At 47.9% G+C, this 23,303-nt stretch overlaps 2 protein-coding genes across 8 annotated transcripts in view; both read right to left on the reverse strand.

The window, feature by feature from the left end:
- Positions 1-934: 934 nt before the first annotated feature.
- CFAP298 (cilia and flagella associated protein 298) lies at positions 935-7,848 on the reverse strand. Of its 2 annotated transcripts, XM_040980734.1 has the most exons (7): positions 7,618-7,848; positions 6,077-6,244; positions 4,672-4,739; positions 2,775-2,933; positions 2,387-2,518; positions 1,551-1,646; positions 935-1,293 (listed from the first exon to the last, which is right to left on the reverse strand). In XM_040980734.1, the coding sequence occupies exons 1-7, from the start codon at positions 7,754-7,756 to the stop codon at positions 1,183-1,185; spliced, it is 873 nt and encodes a 290-aa protein (XP_040836668.1). In that variant the 5' UTR covers positions 7,757-7,848; the 3' UTR covers positions 935-1,182. The 2 variants fall into 2 exon arrangements, with proteins under 2 accessions (XP_040836668.1, XP_040836669.1); XM_040980735.1 differs by lacking the exon at positions 1,551-1,646.
- Positions 7,849-11,508: 3,660 nt separating this feature from the next.
- SYNJ1 (synaptojanin 1) overlaps positions 11,509-23,303 on the reverse strand; it is an 82,957-nt gene continuing 71,162 nt past the window's right edge. For 4 of the 6 annotated variants that reach the window (XM_040980736.1, XM_040980737.1, XM_040980739.1 and 1 more), the window contains 3 exons: positions 20,226-20,334; positions 19,785-19,990; positions 11,509-14,443 (listed from right to left, as the gene is read on the reverse strand). In XM_040980736.1, coding sequence (XP_040836670.1) covers positions 13,631-14,443; positions 19,785-19,990; positions 20,226-20,334 — 1,128 coding nt within the window. In that variant the 3' untranslated portion in view covers positions 11,509-13,630. Of the gene's footprint in view, positions 14,444-16,308; positions 16,373-19,784; positions 19,991-20,225; positions 20,335-23,303 lie in introns of those variants that run through there. The other 2 variants (XM_040980741.1, XM_040980742.1) reach the window with 1 other exon arrangement.

Genomic DNA, 23,303 nt, shown 5'->3' on the forward strand with positions numbered 1-23,303 from the left:
GCTTGAGAGAACCTTCTAGAAATTTCTAGAACTTCCAGAATCTTCGGCTGCCACAGCCAGCCTGGCGGTTGCACTTTGGACACTGTGGCGCAGGATTACTGTGGATGATGAGAAACGGCATCTATAATCAAAAGGTCCCTGGGGAGCACAGCAAGGTACTAGGCAGATGGAAGCAGGAGCCGGTCCTGCAGTCAGACCCTGCCGACTGCAGGGATGGCTGCCCGCGGCCCACATGGAAGCTTATTCCCAGGATCTGTCCCAGGGAAGGAGGCCTGGAAAGCTGAGAACCACAGGGCAGTTTGAATGTCGAGGGAAGGCTGGCATGGCTGCCTTTCTCAAACAAGACTGAGAATTCAGCCTCTGATCAGAGTGCTTCAGAAAGCTTGTGGTGGGGTTGGTGAAGCAGGTGAAACCACTGCCTGTCGTGCTGGCTTCTCATGTGGGTGCCAGTTCGTGTTCCAACTGCTCCACTTCTGATCTAGCTCCCAGCTAATGCACCTGGGAGAGCAGCAGAGGATGGCCCAAATTCCCGGGCCCTTGCGCCCACAGGGGAGACTGGCTCTTGGCTTCAACCTGGCCTAGTCCTGACCGTTTAAAAAAAGAAAGAAATGACAGCTGGCCTTGTGGTACAGCAAAAAAGCTTCAGCCTGGGACAGCTGCATCCCATTTCAGAATGTCTGGTTTTAGTCCCTGGTGCACTGCTTCCACTCCAGCTTCCTGCCAACACATCCTGGGAGGCAGCTTGTGGCTCAAGGGCTGGGGCCCATCGCCTGTGTGGAAGACCCAGAATGAGCTCCTGGCTCCTGGCTCAGGCCTGGCCCAAGTTTCAGCTTCTACAGGAATATGAGTGAACACATGGGGGTGCAGTTGGTCTTTTTTGTCTCGTAAGATGAACAACCCAATAGCTCAGAAAGCTGAAACTGTCCATAATTGAATCTTCAGTATTTTATTAAAGAACAATCCAAGAAACTAAATGGTTGCTCTGAAACCAAAGTAATTTACACACCTTCGTATGAGGATGTATTTCCTTGAGTCTAATTGATTGAATACTTGTTATTTTAAAGATCCAGACCATAGGAAAAGCAGAAGTTCCCCATCTGCCACAGGGCGTGGCCACTTCTTCCCTGTCAGTTATCCTGCCAGGAAGCGGCTGATTCCCACAGCTTGATCAACAGGTGCACCTCATCTTGGTCTCCACTTGATGTCTTTCACGCCGTGGAAATGTCTTTTCAAAGCAGTATTATCAGCCCACGGAGAATTTAAACACGAGTCGTCGTCATTTTCTTCCAATTTCTGCAAAAAAAAAAAAACAGGTCTCAGCAAGAAAGACAACTATGCAAAGAGCAGGAAGGGATGCCCCCAGACCACGCCCCAACACCCTGGCACAGCCCACCTCCCACTGCCAGCAGGACAGAGGCCACTCCCTGGGGTCCCGCCCCTACCCTACCTCCCAGCAGGACAGAGGCCACTCCCTGGGGCCACACCTCCACCCTGCACCCCTGCCTCCCAGCTGACCCAGTCTCACCCCTTCCCATCCCTAGGGCGGGTACCTTGAGTTCTTCCTGCCTCCGGTGGTAGTACAGCATGAGCTGCTTCTGCTCCTCACTGCTGATGATGGGCTCCCGGGCAGGGGCCCCCTGTCCCCTCTGCAAAGCCCAGGGCAGGAGAGAGGGTGGGTCAAGGCCTACTCCTGGCAAGGGGAGAGGCGGCAATCCAGGAAGTCACAGCTTCCCCCCACCCCCCATTTTACCATGGCCTTTGCTGGGCAGGTCACCTAGGTCTGATCAGAGAGTGGGCATTCAGGCCAGCCCTGCTCCTGGTGGTGCCTGCGCCCTGGGCGTGGAGGGGGGATGGGCAGGGGCCGGAGGGGAGGCCTGAGGCCGTGACACATGTCTATCCTGGGTGTGCCCAAGGTGACCAGTGAAGGGTCAGGGAAGCAGTGAGAGACGATTTCACAGCAGGCGGGGAGCCAAGGCCACTCTATAGGTGAGGCTCTTCCAGACCTCCGCCCATACACGGAGCACGCACAGTGGGTCCTGCCCTCCGACGTGTGAGCCACGTGCAGCGCTGCTTTCGGCCGTGCATCCCTTCTTGCCCCCAAGCGACAGCAGACCTCACCTACGGCTGGTCAGTTCATTTTTTCTCCTAACTGTCGCCGGGGGCCCTGCCACCCACACGGGCACCTCGGATGAAGTTCCAGGCTCCTGGCTTTGACCTGGCCCAGCCCAGCTGTTGTGGCCATTTGGGGGAGTGAACCAAATCTAACACTTAGCCTTTCACATCAACCTTCAAGACAAAAGCTTTGCACACGGCTGCGGTCTTCTAGCATTACGGTACATGAACCCTTGATGAACACACACATGCTGTCCCGAGCTGAGGCCCGCACCTGCTGAAGCTTGACGATGATCTTGGTCTTTTCGTTCCTCCCCACGTAGTCGGCCAGCTTCTTCTGCCTCCGCAGCTCCTTGGCGGCCCACCACAGCTGCGCCTCCGACTCGGCGATGACCTGGAGGCCTGCCTGCAGCCGGGGTGCAGCAGCCACTTGAGGAGCGTCAGGGACTGCCCTGGGTGCGACCCCGCCCCCTACCTGCTCTCCAAGCTCCCCAGCTTTCAGTGTCATCCCACTTCTGCCATGACTCAGGTCACTGCCTGCCTGGCAAGGCCAGGGCAGCTCCTCCTCTGCACCCCAAACTCTGTTGCATGGGAAGCAGGTGGTCAAACCTGCAGGGCTGCAGGGAGGGGAGAGGAGAGGAAGACGGGAACCCACGCCCTACCTGAGTCCCCGCCAGGTCTTCTTTGTTTTCAAACTCCATCCTGATGGGGTCGTAGGGCGGCAGCCCCATGGGATACACAATCATCACTGCACCTCGGAGCTGGTCCAGGGCATCCTGCACCATCTCCATGGTAACACACACACCGGCTTCCACCTGTTTCTGGAGGTGGACAGGTGTTAGTGCCTCATGGATTCTATAAACAGGGTCCTGCAGCAGAGATGCCAGAGGCTGCCTGCACGGTAACGAGGAACTCCCTGGTGACTGCTGTCTGCTTCAGGGGTGGAGCCCGGCACGCCATGGCCTGGGGTGCAGAGCAGGCTCCAAGGCCAAGTGCATAATAGGCTGAAGAAGGAATGCCCCACAGCCAAGCCGTGGTGGCAAAGGGTCAGGAGACACAGAGTGGGACAGAGGCCTGATCACGCATACCCCGAAATACAGGTGTGTGGAAAAGGTGGAGCCGTGGGCAGGAGGGGGTGGACAGGGCTCCTGGGGCAGCTGGGCAGGCTCCAAGTCCGCAGTTACCCTGACAGTGGGCAAGGGTCGGCTTTTCTGGGAAGGAACAAGGCAGCCAGGAGATCCTACAGAATTGGACCCAGCTAGAAGGAGACCAGTTGGCAGGCCGGCCAGAGGCACACAAAGGAGTATCCAGGCCTTCAGCCCCTCGCCACCCCTACCTGCACACGGAGGGAGGGCTCAGGGACCCATGCGATCCCGCGGCCAATGCCCCATTCACAGCTACCCACCAAAGAGACAGTCCCTATCCTGGCAGGCAGGGCGGTGCGGAGGGTGAATGTGCGGCCTGTCCAAGGCCACCGAGCTGTGTGCTCCCTCCCACTTCCACATGGTGCCAGCTCCTCCTTGTGGCCAATCCTGAAAGGCCTGCTTTTTCTTTCTTTCATTTTTAAATTTATTTCTATTGGAAAGTCAGATTTACAGAGAGAAGAGATAGAGAAAGATCTTGAGTATAACTGAAGCCAGGAGCCTGGAGCTTCTTCTGGGTCTCCACGTGGGTGCAGGGTCCCAGGCGTTGGGCTGTCCTACGCTGTTCTCCCAGGCACATTAGCCGGGAGCTTAATCAGAAGCGGAGCAGCTAGGCCTGGAACTGATACTCCAATACGGGGACGTTGCAAGCAGTGGTTTTACCTGTGGCGCTGCAACGCTGGGCCCATCCCAAGTCTTTAAATATCCATTACCTGTGTGTCCTTTTATGACACGGTTTTTACATAAATAAATAAATGTTAAAGGACTGGTTTATATTAAATATGTACTATGTGGGTCCTCTTGAGAGCTACTCTAGGCCACACATTCAGATCACCCCATATTCACGTTAGGATCCATCCCCACTGACATGGCCAGCAAACACCTGCCCCAGGAAGACTCTGGACACTTGACATTAATTACGACAAGGAAAAGCTAGGGTCCACCTCAGCCCTCCTTACTTCTTTCACTTCTGGAAGGTATTTAACAACAACAGCAAAAAACTGGTCAAAAGGTAATTCTGGATACCGTATAAGTGTATGTATCCTAAAGAACAAACTAGTTAGAGCTTCATTTTTGAAACGGAGCAAACCTGTTGGGCCAAGCAGGTGAGACACCTGTTCTAACGCCTGCTTCCCACAGCGGGATGCCTGCATTCCACGCCAGCCTCCCGATCCTGCCGGTGGGTGGGAGGCAATGGTGGTGGCTCAAGTCACCAGATTCCCGGCGGCCATGCGGGAGGCTTAGAGGGAGCTTCTGGCTCCTGGCTTCAGCATAGAAAAACTCCTGCCACGGCAGGCACTTGGGTTGTGACTCAGAATATGGGGGCTCTCCATTCGTCACTCTAGCACTCAAGTAACAATGGAAAATATTTAAAAACCTAAGAAGAAAGGGAGGGGAGGAAAGAAAAAGCGCTAACCTTAGATACTATTGCTTTGGCTTCTTCTATAGTCTTCTTTAAAACTTGCTTCATTTTTTCATTTGGGGCTACCAGAACAAAGGAGAGAGAAAACATCAAATGCACAGTCTCCTTAAACGTCCTCTTGCTTCCCTCACCCCCTTCTGTGTGATTCGGGAACAAGCCAAGTAAAGAAGGATGTGTGAGTAGGAGACGCGCATGAGCCACCTGCTCTTGCATGGGGAGGTTCAGTGAAGATGCTGTGTTAGCTCCTCGGGCCGGGTCGGCGGGCACACGCTTCGCTCAGGCGGGAGCATGCCTCTAGTGGCCAAACAGGTGGGCTCTTCAAGTTCATGGAAAGATATGGATCGTGAAACAACTAGACGTGCAATTCAATTTTTTTTTTTTTTTGCACCAAAAACCAATGTAACTTTTCATTCATTCATTTCCCATGAACGTTCTCTAAAGCATCCTCACTCTTCAGTGAGTGGGGTAGCTGTATCCCAATAAAAAAAAATGTATGTCACAAACAGGCAACTGACTAGATTTGACATGTGGCTGTTGTCCAGTGACCAACTTGACAAGAGAGGAACAGACAACTTGCTGGTTGAGGAGCAAAAACAACGGATGCGATGTTCAAATCCAGGGAAGCTGGGACAAGCTGAAACTGCGCCGTAATTACAGTGTTAGCCAGATGTTGGGAACTGCGGCAACGCCAAACTACCACAGAGCGGACGCAGTGAATGAAAGGCCCACGCTGGCTTACAGATGAAGGATGAAGTGTGTACTGGTCCTTAGGAGTGAGCGTGTTTCACCGATGAAATCACTTCTGAAAAGCCAACAGTCTGTCCGGACAGAGCACAAGCTCAAGGTATGAAGAGATGGGGACGACCATTCACCGCCAAGTCCAAAGAATCAACACTGGGGATTCCTGGCATCGCCAAGATATTCTTCACAGATGTTTCCTGGCCACCCGCTGCCTGCACGTGTTGGGGGCAGGTGGGGGGCAGGGCGTGCTCCACCCTGATCCTCAGACTGTCTCATATCCACCCTCCTGCCCCATAGCAGTGTGTGGGGGGGGGGGTGGGCAGGGGAGAGAGGAGAAAGACGGTTTATGGAAAAGTTATTTAGGACAAACTTTTTTTTTTAATAAAAATCTTCACCCTGATCTATTTTTAGCTGGTGGCTGCTAACATTTCACCAGGCTCCATCAGAGATTCCTCGTAATTTTAGCCCTTTCTTTTTTTGGTATTTAGTCATTTTTGACCCAAATTATAACATGTTACATGGTTCAACTAGCTGGGTCTTATAAGACAGAAGACTGACCTCATTCACAGGTTGGCATCTAACCACAATTAAGTGCCCAGGGCAGCATGCCCCCGTGTGCCTGCCTGGGGGCACAGAGGGGCCATGGATGTTGGGTTACCTTGCCCGTTCCTTCGCCCGATGTCGTCCTTGGTAAACACGGACCCACCGCTGGGGATGCACTTTTCGCCCCATTCGTCCTTTAATTTCAATTCTTCAATCTGCTCATCAGTCAGTCCTTGCATATTAGGGGGGAGAAACACGCCGTGTTCTGCTAATTCTTCCATTTCTTAAAGAAAAAGCAAAGGGGAGGCCAGACAATATATATCACCATTCTCCCCCTCTTCTTCCTCCCACCTTATCTCCCCCTGCGAAGGCAAACCCCTAAAAAGTGAGGGTTTGGGGCATCCGGCTACACCTCGCTGTGTGCCAAGCCCCGCCTGTGCCAGGCAGCCCCTGCCCACACATTCAGGGAGCTTGGTCACTGGCCTGGGGCCCCGGCACTTTGGTTTCCAACTCCGCTGAGACGGAAAATAAATTCTTGCTAAAAACCTGACATATACGCCAGGTGCAGTAGCCTAGTGGCTGAAGTCCTTGCCTTGCATGCACCAGATCCCATATGGGCACTGGTTCATATCCCAGCTGCTCCACTTTCCATCCAGCTCCTTGCTGTGGCCCGGGAGAGCAGTAGAGGACGGCCCAAAACCTTGCAAACCAGCACCCACTTGGGAGACCTGGAAGAATCTCCTGGCTTCTGATCAGCTTAGCTCTGGCCATTGTAGCCACTTGGGGAGTGAACCAGCAGAAGGAAGATCATACTGTAAATCTGACTTTTCGATAAATGTAAATAAATCTTTAAAAAAACAACAGCACCTGGTGACTTCCCCTAGAAGTTTCCCAAACATGCACACATGGGTGATCTCATCTAACTGAATCCTGTGAGGGATGCACAAAGGAGCTGCCAGCGCCCCCACCCCCCCACCTTACTGGACGACTCATACTTGATGAATAAAACCTCAAGTGGCTGGTACAAACCAAGGCCATGCACAGGCCAGGAAGGCTGAGGGAGGCGGAACAGACCCCGCTCTTCCCACCCCCCCCATGCTCGCTGTGCCATGGCACAGCCGTGGGGTGTTGGTGCAACTGAATGGACACTTGTCTACCAGATTCTGAGCCACTGGGGGTGGTCTGGAGGGAGGTGTGGGGGTGACGGGGTGCAAAGCTGACCTTCTCCCACCTCCTCTCACTCGCCTCCTCATCCATATTCTAGAGTGAGCTAACGGGGTGCCTGCTATCTACACGGGATAGTTTCCATCTAAAACTCCTGGGTTGCACCAGCCACATTTCAAGGGGTCGGTGGCTGGCCAGACGGTTCAGCCCCGGGACCCGCCCTGCGACTTACCGGGGTTTCTCGGCTCCCCTCCAGGTGTCTCTTTGCTCCTAACAGGTCCTTCCCCAATAGCTTGACACCCCCAAATACCGACTCCATCTCTGGATTCCCCTCTGGCCACCCCCGGGGTCCGCTATTACTCACCTCGGTCGGGCCAAACCTTCCCCAAACTTTACAATACTTGGTCCTCCGACCCCCACTCCCACCCCTCCAAGCCAGCAAGCACCTCCGGCCTGACGTGCTCCAGCCCGAGTCACCCGTGGACCGCGCACCTGAGCAGAGGCGCTGCACCTTCAGCCGCCCGTTGTAGAGCCGGGTCACCCGCACCGTGAGCTCCTCCAGCTCGGCGCTCCCGGGCGTCTGCAACAGAAACTGGCTCTCGTCGCCCCGCTTCACGTGGAGTAGGACCATGGCGGTGCCGGAGGCCCGCCCGAGGGGTCGGGGTGCCGGGGGGTGCCGACAGCAGAGCGGCACTAACGGCTGTTCCGAGGCCGGAACCCGGAGGACTGTGCTCTCAGCGCGGAAGGGGAAGAAATGGCACCGCACCGGAAGTAGCTGTTGCTAGGAGCAGCAAGTAAACACAGAGGGCGAGGGGCCGCGGCTGAGAAGCGGAGGGAGGGCAAGGTCGGTGCGGCTAGTCCTTGGCGAACCTGTCCCGCAGGAAGCTGCTGCCAGGACCGCCACCAGCGCGGTCTACGAGGGCCGCGCCCGGAAGTGGCGGTTGTCAGGGCAACGCAAACAGACGCACGGCGGGCAGGGACTCAGCCTACCGCCCCGCGAAGTCACCCAGGCAGAGGGGCAGGGCAGCTGGGAGGATGCAGGAGGGTCCGGGCCAGGGCTGAGTGTCCAGGCAGGGGCCCGCGTGTCTTCTTAGTGGGTGATTCCTGGAATTCAAGCCGAGGCATCAGGCAAAACCACACAGGGGCATTGTCTTTGGGGTCCGATGATGGCCAAAGCAGGCCCTTAGCCGGGGTCACGGGTGCCCTGAGCTAGCCTGGTGAGGTTGCGGGAAGCCTCCAGCTGTGGTTCTGGAGGAGAGTGATGGTGCTGAGTACTGCAAGCATTCTGGGAGCCGTGGGTCTCTCCGCAGTAGCCGCGTACCGTGGAGTGCACGGGTGCTGTAACCGGATACTGCCCACAGCCAGTGCCGGGTCTCCCGTGGGGACAGATGGACTGTCTGCACTGGAGAGAGGAGGGATGGTCCGATGGGCTCCCCAGCTGGACAAGGGCCACTGGTGGTGTCTGAGCTCTGTGTTCTGATCCTTTTCTGCTGAATCCAAGTTAGCTTCTGCTGGCAATCTGGCTCACTGTGTGGCCTTCTTGGTACACAGAGCCACATTCCCAGAAGCTCAGGGGTTACGGAAACCCTGGGAGAAACTTAGAGCCATAGAAAAGTGTGGAGCCATGTCAAATAAGCTGCCGTGTATCCCTGCTATTCAATTTCATTTAAATAAGTAATCATTAAATAGAAAATGGCCACAGTATCTTTAATCTTTGTAAGCACTGATACCTTAGTTTTTGGAACTTTGTTACACATTCTTTCCAGTGTTTTTATTACTTTTTATATTTATTAACTTTTATTGGATAGGCAGATCAGATTTATGGAGAGAAGGCTCTTCCACCCTCTGGTTCCCTTCGCACTATGGTGTGACTGCCATTTCGTTCCTGTGGATGCTGAGTTTATTTCATGTCTGCACCGTCACAGTGTGTGTATGCCAAATATGCTTCCACACACACTAGTTTCTTCAGAAGACAATTGTCTCGACTTGGGGTTGCTGATGGGGCATATGAACTTCACCTAACACTTATTAAACTGCTCTCGAGCGTTCATGTGCCAACTTAACCTCCTCCCCACAGCACATGACTTCCCATTTCTCTGGGTTTGCTAAACCTTGACATAGTCAGACTCATTCTCTAACAGTAAATTGGTGTTTTGGGGTCAGTGTTGTGGAGCACTATAGGTTGTGGCACACTGGCATCCCATACTGTGCTGGTTCACATTCTGGCTGCTCTGCTGATCCAGCTCTGGCCAGTGCGCCTGGGAAGACAGCAGAAGACGACCCAAGTGCTTGGGCCCCTGCCACCCACACAGAAGACCAGGATGGAGTCCCTGGCTCCCAGTCCTGGCTGTCGCAGTCCTTTAGGCAAAGAACCCGCACATGGAAGGCATCTCTCCCTCATGCCTCTCCCCATCTCCATCTCCCTGACACTGCCTTTCAAATAAGCCAGTCTTTTAAATAGTGTTTTGATTTCGGCCACAGTTTCTCACAGGTTTCATTGTATCAATCACCCTCACTGCATTCAGAATCCAGGATCTGCTCATGGATCACATGAACGGATGAAAAGTACACTACAGAGAAATGTCTGCAAACCACACTTCCAGCAAAGGATGGGGAATACGTAAAATTTGTAAAGAACACTTGGAACCCAGCACCCAGCATGAACAATTTAGAAAACAGGCAAAGGAATATGAACAGTTCACGGAAGAAGCCCTTGAAGAAAAAGCTCAGGGCAATGCAAATTAAAACACAATGAAATGCTACAACAGCTATGGTTAGACCCCTCGGCCATCCTGATTTCCCAGAGCAGCTATAATTAAAAAAAAAAAAAATTAGTGGGCCCAGCATGGTAGCCTAGAGGCTAAAGTCCTCACTTTTGCCAGGATCCCATATGGGCACTGGATTTGTCCCAGCAGTCTTGCTTCCCATCCAGCTCCCTACTTGTGGCCTGGGCAAGCAGTCGAGGATGGTTCAAAGCCTTGGGACCCTGCACTTGCATGGGAGATGTGAAGAAGCTCCTGGCTTTAGATCAGCTCAGCTCCAGCTTTTGTGGCCACTTGGGGAGTGAATCAGAGGACGGAGGATCTTCCTCTCTGTCCATCTAACTTTCCAATAAAAATAAAAATTATGAATCTTGAAACTGGGTCACTCTGCCTGGCTGAAGGGAATGTGAAGTGGAAGATATTCTAGAAAAGTCTGGCACTCTCTTATAAACTGAAACATGTTACCACCATATAGATATATATATATACCATCATATTTATGACCAAATAATCTAAAACCCCTTGGCATTTATCCAAGAAAAAGAACCACTGTCCACTGCAGCTGTATTTGGGAGAGCCAGGAACCACCAACAACCCCGGTGGTTTCCCTGCAGGTGAACGGTTAACTACACTGTGATGCAGCCACGCCATGGGAGACACTCAGCTGCAACAAGGAACAATGCAGCTGAATCTCAGAGGGGCGTGCTGAGAAAAGCCAGTTCCACAAGTCAGAGTGTGTAATTCTGCTTACACACATCCCTGGCGAGCAGACTGCAGTTGGCACAGGTAAAAGGCAGAGATGGAGGCCTGGGTGGGAGGGGAAGGAGAGGGGCAACTCCTCACGGGGTCCTGCAGTGAAGCGAAGGTCCGAGATCCGTGCGAGTACTCTTGTGGTGCTTCTGTCCCCTGGCTGTGCAAGACGTCCCCACTGGAAGAAATGGGGTACCTGGGACTTGTATGATTCTTACAGTTACATGTGCTGCTACAGTTATTGTAAAACATTTTTAAAAAGCTCATCTGTCTCTGTAACTTAAGAAGTTCATGAACCTATGCAAGCAGCTCTTAGGAGTGAAGGTCACGGTTCTGATTATCAGTCATAGAGGACCAAACTGACGAAAGGAAACACTCGTGGAGCTGGGCTCTCCCCATGCTTCTCCTTAGTCTGTTGCTCCACCTTCCCCTCTGCCCTGCACCCCACCTCCCCCACCCCTCACTGTCTCTTCTGCGGCTCAGAACTTCAGCATTCCTGCTTCTTCCTGTGTTATTTTCAAGCCAACAAGCTTCTGAATGAGGACGGGCCTCAGGGAGTGAGTGCATGGGCTCCCTAATGAGTAATGGCAGGAACCCTAGAGGAAGCGGATTTGGGGGAGACGAAATCAAGGAAAATTAAGATCCTGAATTAAAAATAGCTGGTTTGGAAGGTATCTCCCCCACCCTTTCTCGCTTTTTCAACCCATTCCTTCTCTATAACTCTGTGTTTCAAGTCACGACATTTTTTTTTAATAAACTACTTGTTTTGCCAGTAAGAACTGACCTATTTCCCCCAAATGCCATTAAATGTGTGTAAGTACAGGCAACATGTCTGAGGAAGACTCTTTTGTCTCTTGACAAAACAGCATGGTAAAGATAGGTATATTTATTTCATAGGACAGCACAGTTCACAGGATATGTACAGAATGTCTGTATCCCCACTGACTTTAATACTGCATTTCTATAAAGTATATAGTTATAAATAGTGTGTGCCACATAAGCAGTAAAATTCTTACATACATATAAACAGCAATCTACTACAGAGAACAAAGGAGTCACAAAGAGTTCCTTAGTGTCTAATCTCTGTTCTGCTTTTAACAGAACCGGTGAATATTTACTAACACACAGAGTAAGGACAAGTTGTCTGCAGCATACCTTTAACTCTCAAACTTTGTGCATTTTCAGCAACTTACCAAGTGTAGTTTTCCTGAAAAAGGCTGAGCTGCTGCTGATATGTCTATTTGAGACAGTAGTTGATACTCGAGGAATACCACGCACAGAACTGCACTCTGCACTAGCCAAGTGTACCTAGCACTGAATTATCTCGATAATGGGGAGCAAATACCAACTACAGAGGTGAAAGCCACAGTTTCAACAAGTTAATTCACATTTCGAAGCACACTGCTTACGGTAATACTGCTGTTTGAAAGATGCTACTGCTGAAATGATTAGAACCTGAAGAAGCACAATAGATAACTCACAAAAGTTATTTCTCACAGCAAATCCTGGCTGTTAACAGAGACAGAATTATAGAAATATAGTATTTTGATAACATTTGAGCATTTAGAAAAGCCCCTTTCAGTCTGAGTGCAACGTGGCTGCTGTGCTTTCCAATGTATATGTTCTTAACTATGAACTTCTCTTAAAAAATATTCCCCCAATGCACTTCTTTAAGGTTTGATGTGGCCACAGAAACTGGACAGATACAGCTCTTCAAAGAAAAAGTGACTTCAACACAGGCTTGAGTAAAAGAGCAGCTTCAACTTAAAATGACAAGAAAACTATTGCTCAAGGAGTTCTCTAAGTGGTTTACTTAATGATATCAAAATACTACATTCTGTAAAAATTCTGTGTATGTCTTCATAAAATTAACAAAAGCAGAATCAATTGCATATTGGCAGTGCAGGAGACAAAATCCACAGCTAGTCTGAGGTATAGCCTCTAAGAAGGTAGAGCAGCATCACAGAGAGGTGCTCTGTAGCCTCTTCGGAGGGCACACACACTGGGTGTCCCAACTCACAGCTCTCCGAGGTCAGCTGCTCTCCCTGCTAAACACGGTGATCAGAGCAAAAGCCGCCAGCAGACAGATGTGGGAGGCAAATGGGCAGCGTAGAGCTTAATGTCTGTCGGGAAAAGAGGACCGTCAGCTCCAGAGTTTCTCATGGAACTGGGGGGACATGTGCCTTCCTTGTGTTTAAGGCCATAGTGCTGTTCTGAGAGCTGGACCAGCTGTCCACCTGGTACTGACCATAAAATACACTGCTGCCAGGCTGCAAGCACCTCCCCCTGGGGAGAGGCGTGTGGAGGTGCTGGAGGGTGGAAGAGTAAGGCCCGGGCTTGTGAAAGGGGAAGGTGTGCAATGGCAGAAACTCCCGCTCTAGAGTGAGAGAATTCTAATTTTGGAAATTAATGGAACATTCAAATTACACTTGTGGTCATCTTTCTGATGACACTGATAAAGGGCCTTGGTTAGGATTTTTGGTGATTTGGTCTCAGTTATATCCCAGACAGCTGTAAATAGGTACATGTATGAGTGTACACGTACATGTGTTTGAAGTGATGCCTTTGAGAACGGTTTCATTCTAACTCTGGCAGCTCTTTGGTAAATACTCAAACACCAATTGTTAACAGGCATGAGCGGGCTGGCAGTAATGTCAGCTAGAAATTGTGCGGCCTTGTTGAGATTCTTCAGAGAAAATCGACAGAATTTCTAAATATGGACTAATTTCAAAAGTAGTTCTAAGCACTTTTTATGGCTACCAGTCTCCTATTTTTCTGAATAACACTATATCAAAACTCCAGTTAGAAGGATTTTTTCCCTTATTTCCAATATACACATATTCCAACTTTGTACATATGAAATAGTGGTATTTCATGAAGATATCAGTGCGCTTCACAATAACTTATTGCACGTAATGAACAGCTAATGCCCAATTCTTTTGGCGCTAGCCTGCCAAAACTAAATAATGACGACTGTCTTCTATCACCTAAGATTATCTTTCTGTAAAGTCTAGTGTGGGAGGAGCCTTGGTGGCCAAGGTTGCGAAAGGATCCACCGGAGCACTAGTGTTGGAAAGGAGTGTAGGGACAGGAGGTGGAGGTGGTCTTCTTGATGGTAAGACACCGAAAGAAACATCTGTCTCTTTGTTTTGGCCATCAGTTGTCATGGTGGAGCCAGAAGACAAACTTGGTGGATTTCCCAGTAGGTCTGGGAAACAAGTGGCATCCGGCTTCCCCCTCACTCCAAAGTCGTCATCGTCCTCAAAGGTGACCCATCCTTTCGGGTTGCCCGCTTTCCTTGTGGATGTGCCCTGCATGTGAAAACTGTCCTTAATGCCTTCCAGGGAAGAGCCAGGGTTGCCTGTAGGGTGACCCAGAGGCATCAGGACAGGGAAGGGGTTGTGAGGAAGAGGGTCTGCTTCGGGGAGCCACAAGGCTGCCTCGGACTCGAGGGACTGGGCTCTGAATGGGTTTCCAGGGGCAGCAGTTCTGTCAGGGAAAGGATTTGTGCTGGTCAAGCTGCTCATAAACGGGTTTGGAGAACTTCGCATGTTTTCCTGGGATTTACTCCGGGCTGGGATTGGAGGCATTGTGGGCATGCAATTTACAGAACTCCAAGTATTAACAGTACTTTGTGTTGCAGAAGGCAACTCGATCAACCTCTTTGGGCTTGTGGTTAGCACAGGTGACGTTTGAACAGAGCGCGGAGCGTTTGATACAGCAAGCAGGCTAAGCGACAGATCTTCGAAGGGGTCCCTCTTGAACGGCGGCTCTGGCTTGACACCGGAGACCCCATTCGTTTTCACCTGGAAGAGACAGAGAATACTGAGCTGGCATCTACTCAACCTCCTACTGGCCCTTTCTAAATTATTATTCTTTTAGGAAAACTATGCAAATTTAGAAACTGAAAAGCAGCTCTGAGTGGTCTGATACTCTGATGGTTTAAATAAGATGAAAACAGTATTCTCCAAAAACTTATTAAATAAATCTTTTTATCAAATCCATTTTTAATGCTCCTCCTCCAAATAAGTCAGGGCTCATCTTATCTAGGCCAAGTTTCAAAAGAGTAAAAACAGAAATATACAGAATGAGCAAATCTGTTCCTGCCTGGTTCTATCAAATTATAGCATGAAGTTTAGAAACTCATATTCAAAACTTATGCTAAATCTGATAGTCAACTTCCAACACCCATCTGCGATGATAATGATGATAATGATGATGTGGCCTCACTATTTTAAAAATATTTTCATTTAAAATTAAGACAATGCAAACTGAAATTTATGGATAGAATTAATTTTATTAGCATATTTACATTAACAACTAGAAAATTACATTCTTTCATACTTGAAATGTTGGAAGCTCTTGGCCTTTTATAACAGTTCTCCTTTGCAGAACTCTGTAAACAGTGTGACCTTTCCTTATCAAAATATTCCAAAATAGAAATTCTGTTGATTAACCAAATGACCAATTTAAACTGGAGGAGGGGCTGGTGTAATGGCACCGTGACTTAAGCCACTGCCTAGGATGTTGCCATCCCATACGGAGTGTTGATTCCAATCCCGGCTGCTCCACTGCCGATCCAGCTCCCCACTAACGTGCCTGGGCAAGCAGAAGACGGACCAAGCACTTGGGCCTCAGCATCCACATGGGAGTCGCAAGGCGCTCCTGGCTCAGGCACGGCCCAGCCCCCCGCTGCAGTCATTTGGGGAGTGAACCTGCACACCATCTCTTTTTTCTTTTCCCTCTCTAGAGCTTCTCCTTCACTCTCTGTAATTCCACTTTTCAGATGAAATAAAATAAATCTTAAAAGAGAGAGAGAGAGTGGATGATCTTTCTTCAGAAGAAGTGTCACACACTGGTAGAGGAATTATTTTAAGAAAAAATAAAAAGAAACATTTGATTGGGTTTGGGACCAAATTCCTCTATGGCAGACAGAGCAGTGCACACGAGAACAGTTCGGGAGAATTTAATGCTTTGCACAGTTTAGAATATTAAGCACTTGCCAAAATAGCTGCTGTATGTTTAAACAGACTTATTCACAAAAATCTTGCATTTTAATTAAGTTAAAGATAATTTGATTTGTTTGATTTTTCAAATAAATAGGATTTTTCCAATTGGACTTGAAATTACAATCAATGAGAGCCACATTACCATCCATTCCATTAAAATTAATTTATAATTAAGTAAACTGGTGATAATATTAAAATTGGTAGTGTTTTTTATGGAGAAACATACTGGAAATACCTTTAAATAATCTTAACTTTCTTTCATCTTTCTATACCATCGATTCTTCTTGACCAAAGAGAATGCTGCCAACTAGACTATCTGAACAAATATTTTTAAAAAAGAAATTAAAAAATATGAGTTCTGTATTTATGTAATTATGTCATTGTTAAAACAAAGAACCAATTTGGTTTTGCCAGTCTTTCACATAACTAAACCTTATCTTCTTCAAGTTACACTTTTTAGTTTTGTTAATTTTCATTAAAAGTAAAGCAAAAAATGGTAAAGCATAAGCGAGAACAATTAAAAATGGTTCCTAAGAATGCAAAATATTGAGAAAAGGTGAGTTCTATGGAATGAAAGTAGAATTCATTAAGGTGGACAGATGGCTTGAAAAATGGGTGAAATCTTAGATGTATGAAGCTAAGGATTCATACATCTAGTGTGCTAAGACATGAAAAGCACATGTAAGATTGAGAAATAGATACCTGTTACCCTGAAGGTTGCTCCTGCTTCGAGAAAGGGAATGCAGACATTAAAGGAAAGAGTTAGGAGGATAATCTGAGACCAATCAGCAACCCTAACAATTCAGTCACAAAACACTCTAAGTTCTACCTTAAGTACAGAATCCAAGAGCAGCACTCTTCGCAGGTTACAGCATGAACGCAAGAGACAACTCCCCTTACTCTAACTTTGTTGAACTCGGATCTAAGCTTTAATTCTGTTAAGAGTTCAATTACTAGGCAGTTCAAATAGGTTTCTGATGCTCTAAAATATTTCAGCTTTTTATGGTTTGGATGTTTCTGTCCCTTCCAAATTCAGATATTGAGGTCCTGATCCTCAAAGATGGTAGTGCTTGGCACTAGGGCCTTTGGGAGGTACTCGAGGTTAAAGGACATCATGTGGGTGATACCTCCATAAGGGGCTCAGTGCCCTTGCTAAAAGTGGCACCAGAGAGGTTGTGTTGTCCTTGCCACCACACACACACCGAGGAAAGGCCACGAGGGTACTCCCGCATTCAGATAACAGCTAGCCTCCAGAACTGCAGAACAATGGAGTCCCTTCAGAGGATGAAGTTGTGGTATTTTCTGTGGCTCTCTAAGCAGACCAAGGCCTTAGGATCCTTATCTGAAGGATAAGACCATTTATTTGCCCTATAAATTATTAATTAACTATGAAACTACAACTTATTTTTGCTGATTAAAAATAAAATCAAAATCTCATTGTAATTATGTATCATTTTTTAAATCTAGTATTTTTAAGAAACAGCTTCTAGGTAAATGTTCCATGAACCCTAAATCTATCTTATTTTTGACAAAGTAGAGATAAACAATCAGTAATTCAGAGTTTCCGGCCTATTAAACACGAGACTCCTGAATGTGGGTTCATGCTGTCCCGATAACCCAGTCCCCGTATCAGCTCTGGCATGGCCTACCACAACAGGAATACGACGGTAGGGTTGCTGTATTAGATGGATTTAGAATTCTGAGATGTTTACTTCAACATACCCATAAATGTGTAAAAATAAATACAGGTTATCCTTGTAAATATGCTCATGAACACTGCTAAGATGTATGTAGTATTTCTGAATTTTAGATCTTTCCAAAGTTTAAAGGAAGACTTTAAAGACCAAACATTTCTTTAATCTTGATGGCATTTTCAAGCTAACACATTGTGAAGCAACAAGAAAAAACAGTACTTATTACTAAATACAAATTTCATGTGAACATTTTTACTGCAATGTATAGAAAACTATAAAGTAAACCAGAATTGAAATCAGAGGAAAACAATGTGATTTGCATGGTCTTTCAGTATTAAGATAAATGAGCATGTGCACCACAAGCCTTCCCAAGTGAGAACGAGAGTCATGGTCATGTGGTTTCAGCAAACCAAGGCAATATTAGTTCCTGTAAGCTACTAAAAAGGTGACCTACTATTTGGACGCTGCAAGCCCAAGCCACTGACTCAGTAATGACTGCAACCATTTCAGACACGTAAGGAACCACAGTGTGAGCTCCAGCATTGAGAAGAATTACTGCTTGCATCAAGAAGGACTAAGGATTTCTCTGTTTAATCGAGATTATCCACAATGCCAGTGGTCCAGGAACTGATATGACATATCAGGAACTGGAAGATAAACTAATTTGTGGGTGGCACTGTGGCATGGCAGGCTAAGGTACCTCCTACAGTGCCAGTATTCCACATGGGAATGGTTCAAGTACCAGCTATCCCCTTCCAATCTAACTCCATGTTATAGCACCTGGGAAAGCAGCAGATGGCTCAAGGGCTTGGGCCCTTGCACTCACATGGCTCCTGGCTTCAGCATGGCTTACCTGCAGTCATTGAGCCCATGTGCAGTGTGAATCAGAGTACAGAAAACCTCTCTCTGTCTTTGCCTCTCTCTCTGTAGCTCCACATTTCATGTAAAACATACATGAATACCGTATGGGCACCAGCTCTAGTTCCAGCTGCTCCACTTCCAAATTCAGCTCCATGCTAATGGCCTGGGAAAGCAGTGGAGGATGACCTGAGGCCTTGGGCCCCTGCACCCATGTGGGAGACTTAGAAAAAGCTCCTGGCTTCAGGCCAGCCCAGCTCCAGCCATTGTGACTATTTGGGGAGTGAAATACTGGATTGAAGCTCTCTGTCTCTTTTCTTTCTCTCTCTTTCTGTAAATCTGATTTTAAGTAAAATAAATAAATATTTCACAAATAAGACAAGCCCAATTTATTACTGAGATCAATAAAAATTAATTATTGTCTATCAAAAAGTTTTAACCTTCCAAAGTGAATTATGCAAAAAAACCCAAGAAGTGACAAACTTTGAACAAGAAAACAACCTGGGGACCACCTAAAAAGGTCCTAAAGAACCTGGGCCTATGGTAGGAGTAGGGAACCTTTATTCTGTCAACGGCTATTTAGATACTTATAACATCACCTGGAGGCCAAAGACAATTATCAACTTAAAAATTAACCTGCTATAGATTTATTGAATTTTGAGTTCCACCTGTGGTTGTATTGACAGGGCCAGCCCAAGGACTTTGTAGATGTTACGTGGCCCAAAGCCCAGCCATTCCCCACCCCTGAACTCCAGAGTCATTCTCTGAGAAGTTTTGATCTAAACAAAGGTTACAAAGAAACTCCAGCAGTGGATATGTGGAATAATGTTTAAGACTCTGAGGAATTGACATTACAGTGCAGTGGGGTAAGCTGCCACCTGGGGCTCTAGCATCTGTTTGGACGCTGCCTAAAGACCCCACTCCTCCACTTCCCATCCAGCTCCCTGCTAATGTGCCTGTGAGAGCAGTGGAAGAGTGCTAGAGCCCCTGCCACCTGTGTGGCAGACCCTGACGGAGTTTTTGGCTCCTGGCTTCTGCCTGGCTCAGCCTTGGCTGCTGCTGCCATTTGGGGCAGGAATCAGCAAACCCCAGTTCTGTTAGTGATTCTGCCTTTCAGGCGGTCAAACAAACAGAATTCGTTTGGGAACTGAGGAACCCACGTTGGAGTGCCCGGGACTGTGTCTCGGCTCCTGGGCTTCCAGCCCTGTTTCCTGCTAACACGCACTCTGAGGGGCATCAGTGGACAGTTCCAGTCCTTGGTTTGTGGGTTTCACCCACATGGAATACTCGGATTGTGCTCCTGGTTCTTGGCATTTAAGGAGTGAATCAGTGGATGGGAAATCTCTCTTTGTCTTGTCTTTCTCTATCATTCAAATAAAAAATAAAACAAGCAAGTAAATTTAACAAGAGACCAGTTTATGGTGTCAACCGTCCCTCAATTATTGAAGTCTCATGATGCTATTAATACCAAAAGACAAAACTCTAAGAATTAAGGCTCATGTTTGTTTACCTCTTATAAAAGCTAGTAATTAAAATAAGTATTTCAAAGACTGTGCCATATGCATCCAAGACAGAGTAAGACGTACTTGCAGTTGCGGTGGCGAGTCTGAAGGCAAGCTGTGGGAGGACCTGCTCCGGGGTGGCGGCTGTGGCGGTGTTTCCAAACTCGCCTGGGGGGCAGATGGAGGCCCGGGTGCCGCCACTGGGATGAGCGGCTCCTGCAACTTCTGAGCCGGTGGGAGCACAGCACTGGCAGCCTGTGGCTTCAGCGGCTCAGGAAGCAGCGCTGGACCTAGGAAAACAGCGACTGGCAGATGTGAGATGTATTCCAGAAAACCTGTTTTTATTTTTTTCCTTTTTCACTGAAATATTAGGAAGACATGCAGCTGCTGTTTTTCCCCCAACAAGCAGCCTCACTTCTTGTGGCATAAAGGAAAAATATTTCTATTTCAATATGTTCCAGATGGTGGGAGATTGCAGAAATGGAGTGAATAGAGGAAAAGCGGTGTTTGTAACACACTGCCTACCTTTGGGTGCCTCTGCGGGCTTGCTGTGGCTTTCCGGAGTCAGTCTCCCAGCTGCAGCCCGAGCATGGCTCTGAGGAGCACTGATAACCCCAGCTCGAGGTGGGATTGTCTAACGATGGGAAACGCAACACCAACACATTTACTTATTTTTAACAGCAAAGATTTTGTGAAAATACCTACTTTTGTACTCTGTAGTATTATTCCCCATCCTGCCATTTTCATTTTTCTCTATAGCCATTTGCACACAGACTTATTTTTCTTTCTTTCAGAGGCAGAGAGAGAGAGTTCATCCTCAAATGCCTGCACAGCCAGCAATGGGCCAGATCAGCAGTGGTTCTCAGGGAGGTCAGCTAGGTGCCGGGGACTCCTTGAGTCACACCCTCCCAGGGTGGGCAGCAGCAGGAGGCTGAAGTCCGAAGCATGGTGGGCATCCGACCCCAGGCACTTCAACACAGGGCATTGGTATCCCACCCAGCATGGTAACTACTAGATCAACCTATCATTTCCAAACTAACACATTTTTTTCAAATCCTCCAATTTTTATTTTTGTTTACTGGATGCCAAGTGCTGTCTTAATTACGCATGGTATAGGCAGGTACTGTCTTAATTAAGCATGGTATAGGCAGGTACTGTTTTAATTAAGCATGGTATAGGCATTTCAATTTCATCTTCAAACTATTCCTCAGAGGTGGGGTATTAAGAATCTCTAGCTTCCCCAAGCCCGGGCCGGGAAGAGGGGCGGGGCTGACGCTCGGGGACGTGACCCCTGGCAACATGGCTGCTGCCAGGGCCCCCAGCTCGGCCAAGTTCGTCTCCCGGAATGCAACCAGCAGTCTTCACGCCCACTCGGAAGGCTGCTTCGGGGCGGCCAGTGCGCCAGTTGGCGCCAGGCTTTGCCTGCTGGCCACCCGGCCAGGGAGCCCTGAGAAATTGGTTCTCTATGCTGCTCAAGACGGCTTCATGCTGAAGCTATAGCGTTTTGGGGACACCAAGCAATCCTAAAGATTTCCAACGGCTGTAAATCTCCCTCAGACGAATCTGCTGCTATCATGGTTTCACCCCATAAGTTCCGAATGATTGTAACTCCCAATATAATGCCAATTCCTTACGATACACAGTAACTGGGTGGGAACACAGAGAAATCTCTCATTTCCCTTGAAAAAGCTAGGAATCCACGTAGTGTAACCTGCAGGAACTAGATAAGTATCTTAAAGTTGATAGATCCAGACCAGCATTAGACAACAGCAAAAGCTATAATGACACACAGGGGAATTAGGAACGACCCAAACAGTCTATTAACAAGTGGTCATATGCACAGAATAGGGGAGAACCCCAGAGCGGAACAGAGGGACTGGAGGAGGCCTATCCCCCACCCATAAGGACTCCCGGACTCCCACCAAGGTCTATCAGAACGGACACAAGAACGTCAACGCAACTGCCAAAGAGAACACGGGGATCTGGAATGCCTCCGAATGCCGTGAACCCAGATGACAGACACCCCCTCTCTTTGGACCAACTACACGAGATGGAAGAAGCCCGAGTCCTTCCACATAGGAACCAACGACATCAGAACAACAACTAGGAACCACGATTGGTCATCAGAACCAGAAGATCAATAAACTTCTGGCGGGACAGTGGGGGAGGAATCCTCTCCAGTCCTTACCTAGTTTCAGCTCTGGGCCTCCACCCCCTATAAAGACCAACAAGGTTCCTCCTAAACCCCCCTCCCCCCCTACACACACACACACACTTATACACACACTAATAGGATGAGATAACCAAAGAACAATAAAGATAGGTCATCAAGGACTCACTCATACACTATTAGATGGAACATAAACAAGTACTCATTAGCAAGGTATGAGAGATTTCTCTGCAACACCCCCCAAAATTGTTACACACCTCAATTGAGGAGGTGACATTGAAATAGTTGTAGAAGGTAATCAAGAACTTACATGTAATTTTTACATATTGTCTACTCAATACTATGTCAGACTTCTAATGTTTGCCTGGATTTAATCTGTAATTTATGCTTGGTTGATTGTTACTTTTTGAACCTGTCACTGATACTGTCTAAACCCAGAGGAGTGGAAGAATTGAACTTTTTTTTTTTTTTTTAACATATTGTTCACTCAACACTATACCAATTAATCCCATAACATTGTATATTGACGCTGATGTTTTGTTGGGGGTTTTAACTGACCGGAACTTTACTCTGTTAGCTCTACCTTCAGACCAGAGAAGGTCTCCCCAAGAGGCCACTGAACTTATCTGGACAATAAGACGCTGGACTTTATGCTAGGTACATGCTCACAATGAAGGAATTTCAACTGAACTTGAACTGTGGTTATGCAGCAAGATGGAGCAATCCACTATGGGAGGAGGGGTGTGGGAGGGGTGGGGGGACTCCCCAGTGCTTATAAAACTGTTTCACATAATACAATGTTAATAATTAAAAAAAAAAAAAAAGAATCTCTAGCTTGAAAGAAAAAGCAATGTCTAAACGTGCCCACGGCCACCAAGCTGGAGGATGGAGCGGACATGCAAGGTGCAGGGGCCGTGCTCCTGCTCCGTCGACTTCTCAGCATCTTCACTCCCAGCTGGAGCAGAGTCTCCATTTCCTGACTGAAGACACGGGCACCTCAGCAACGCCAGGCTCCATGAATCACACCTATGTCACTAATTACGGGTTTCACTTTCTTTCTGTTTTGGACTACCTGTTGTAGCTAGAGAATAGTTTCACTGAGGTAAATAAGGGAAAAATCCTATATATGAGAAAACATAATAAACACACAGAAAAGGACAAGATGGGAAAAACCTGCAACATCATTTGCTTTCCCAGTTTAAGAAAAATTGCTCATAATTTTTTCCTTGAAATCTAGTTAAAATCTCAATTGAAGGATGATTTTATAATCATCCTCATCAGTTACTCAGAACACAGAATAAAATATCACTTAAAAAAAACAACTAGGTTTGGTGCAGTAGTCTAGTGGCTGGAGTCCCCACCTTGCATGCTCTGGGATCTCATAAGGGCACTGGTTCTAATCCCGGTGGCCCCGCTTCCATCCAGCTCCCTGC

This window comes from Ochotona curzoniae, unplaced genomic scaffold (assembly GCF_017591425.1).
Source record: "Ochotona curzoniae isolate NIBS_2020 unplaced genomic scaffold, NIBS_Ocur_1.0 contig_3498, whole genome shotgun sequence".
Lineage (NCBI taxonomy): Eukaryota > Metazoa > Chordata > Mammalia > Lagomorpha > Ochotonidae > Ochotona > Ochotona curzoniae.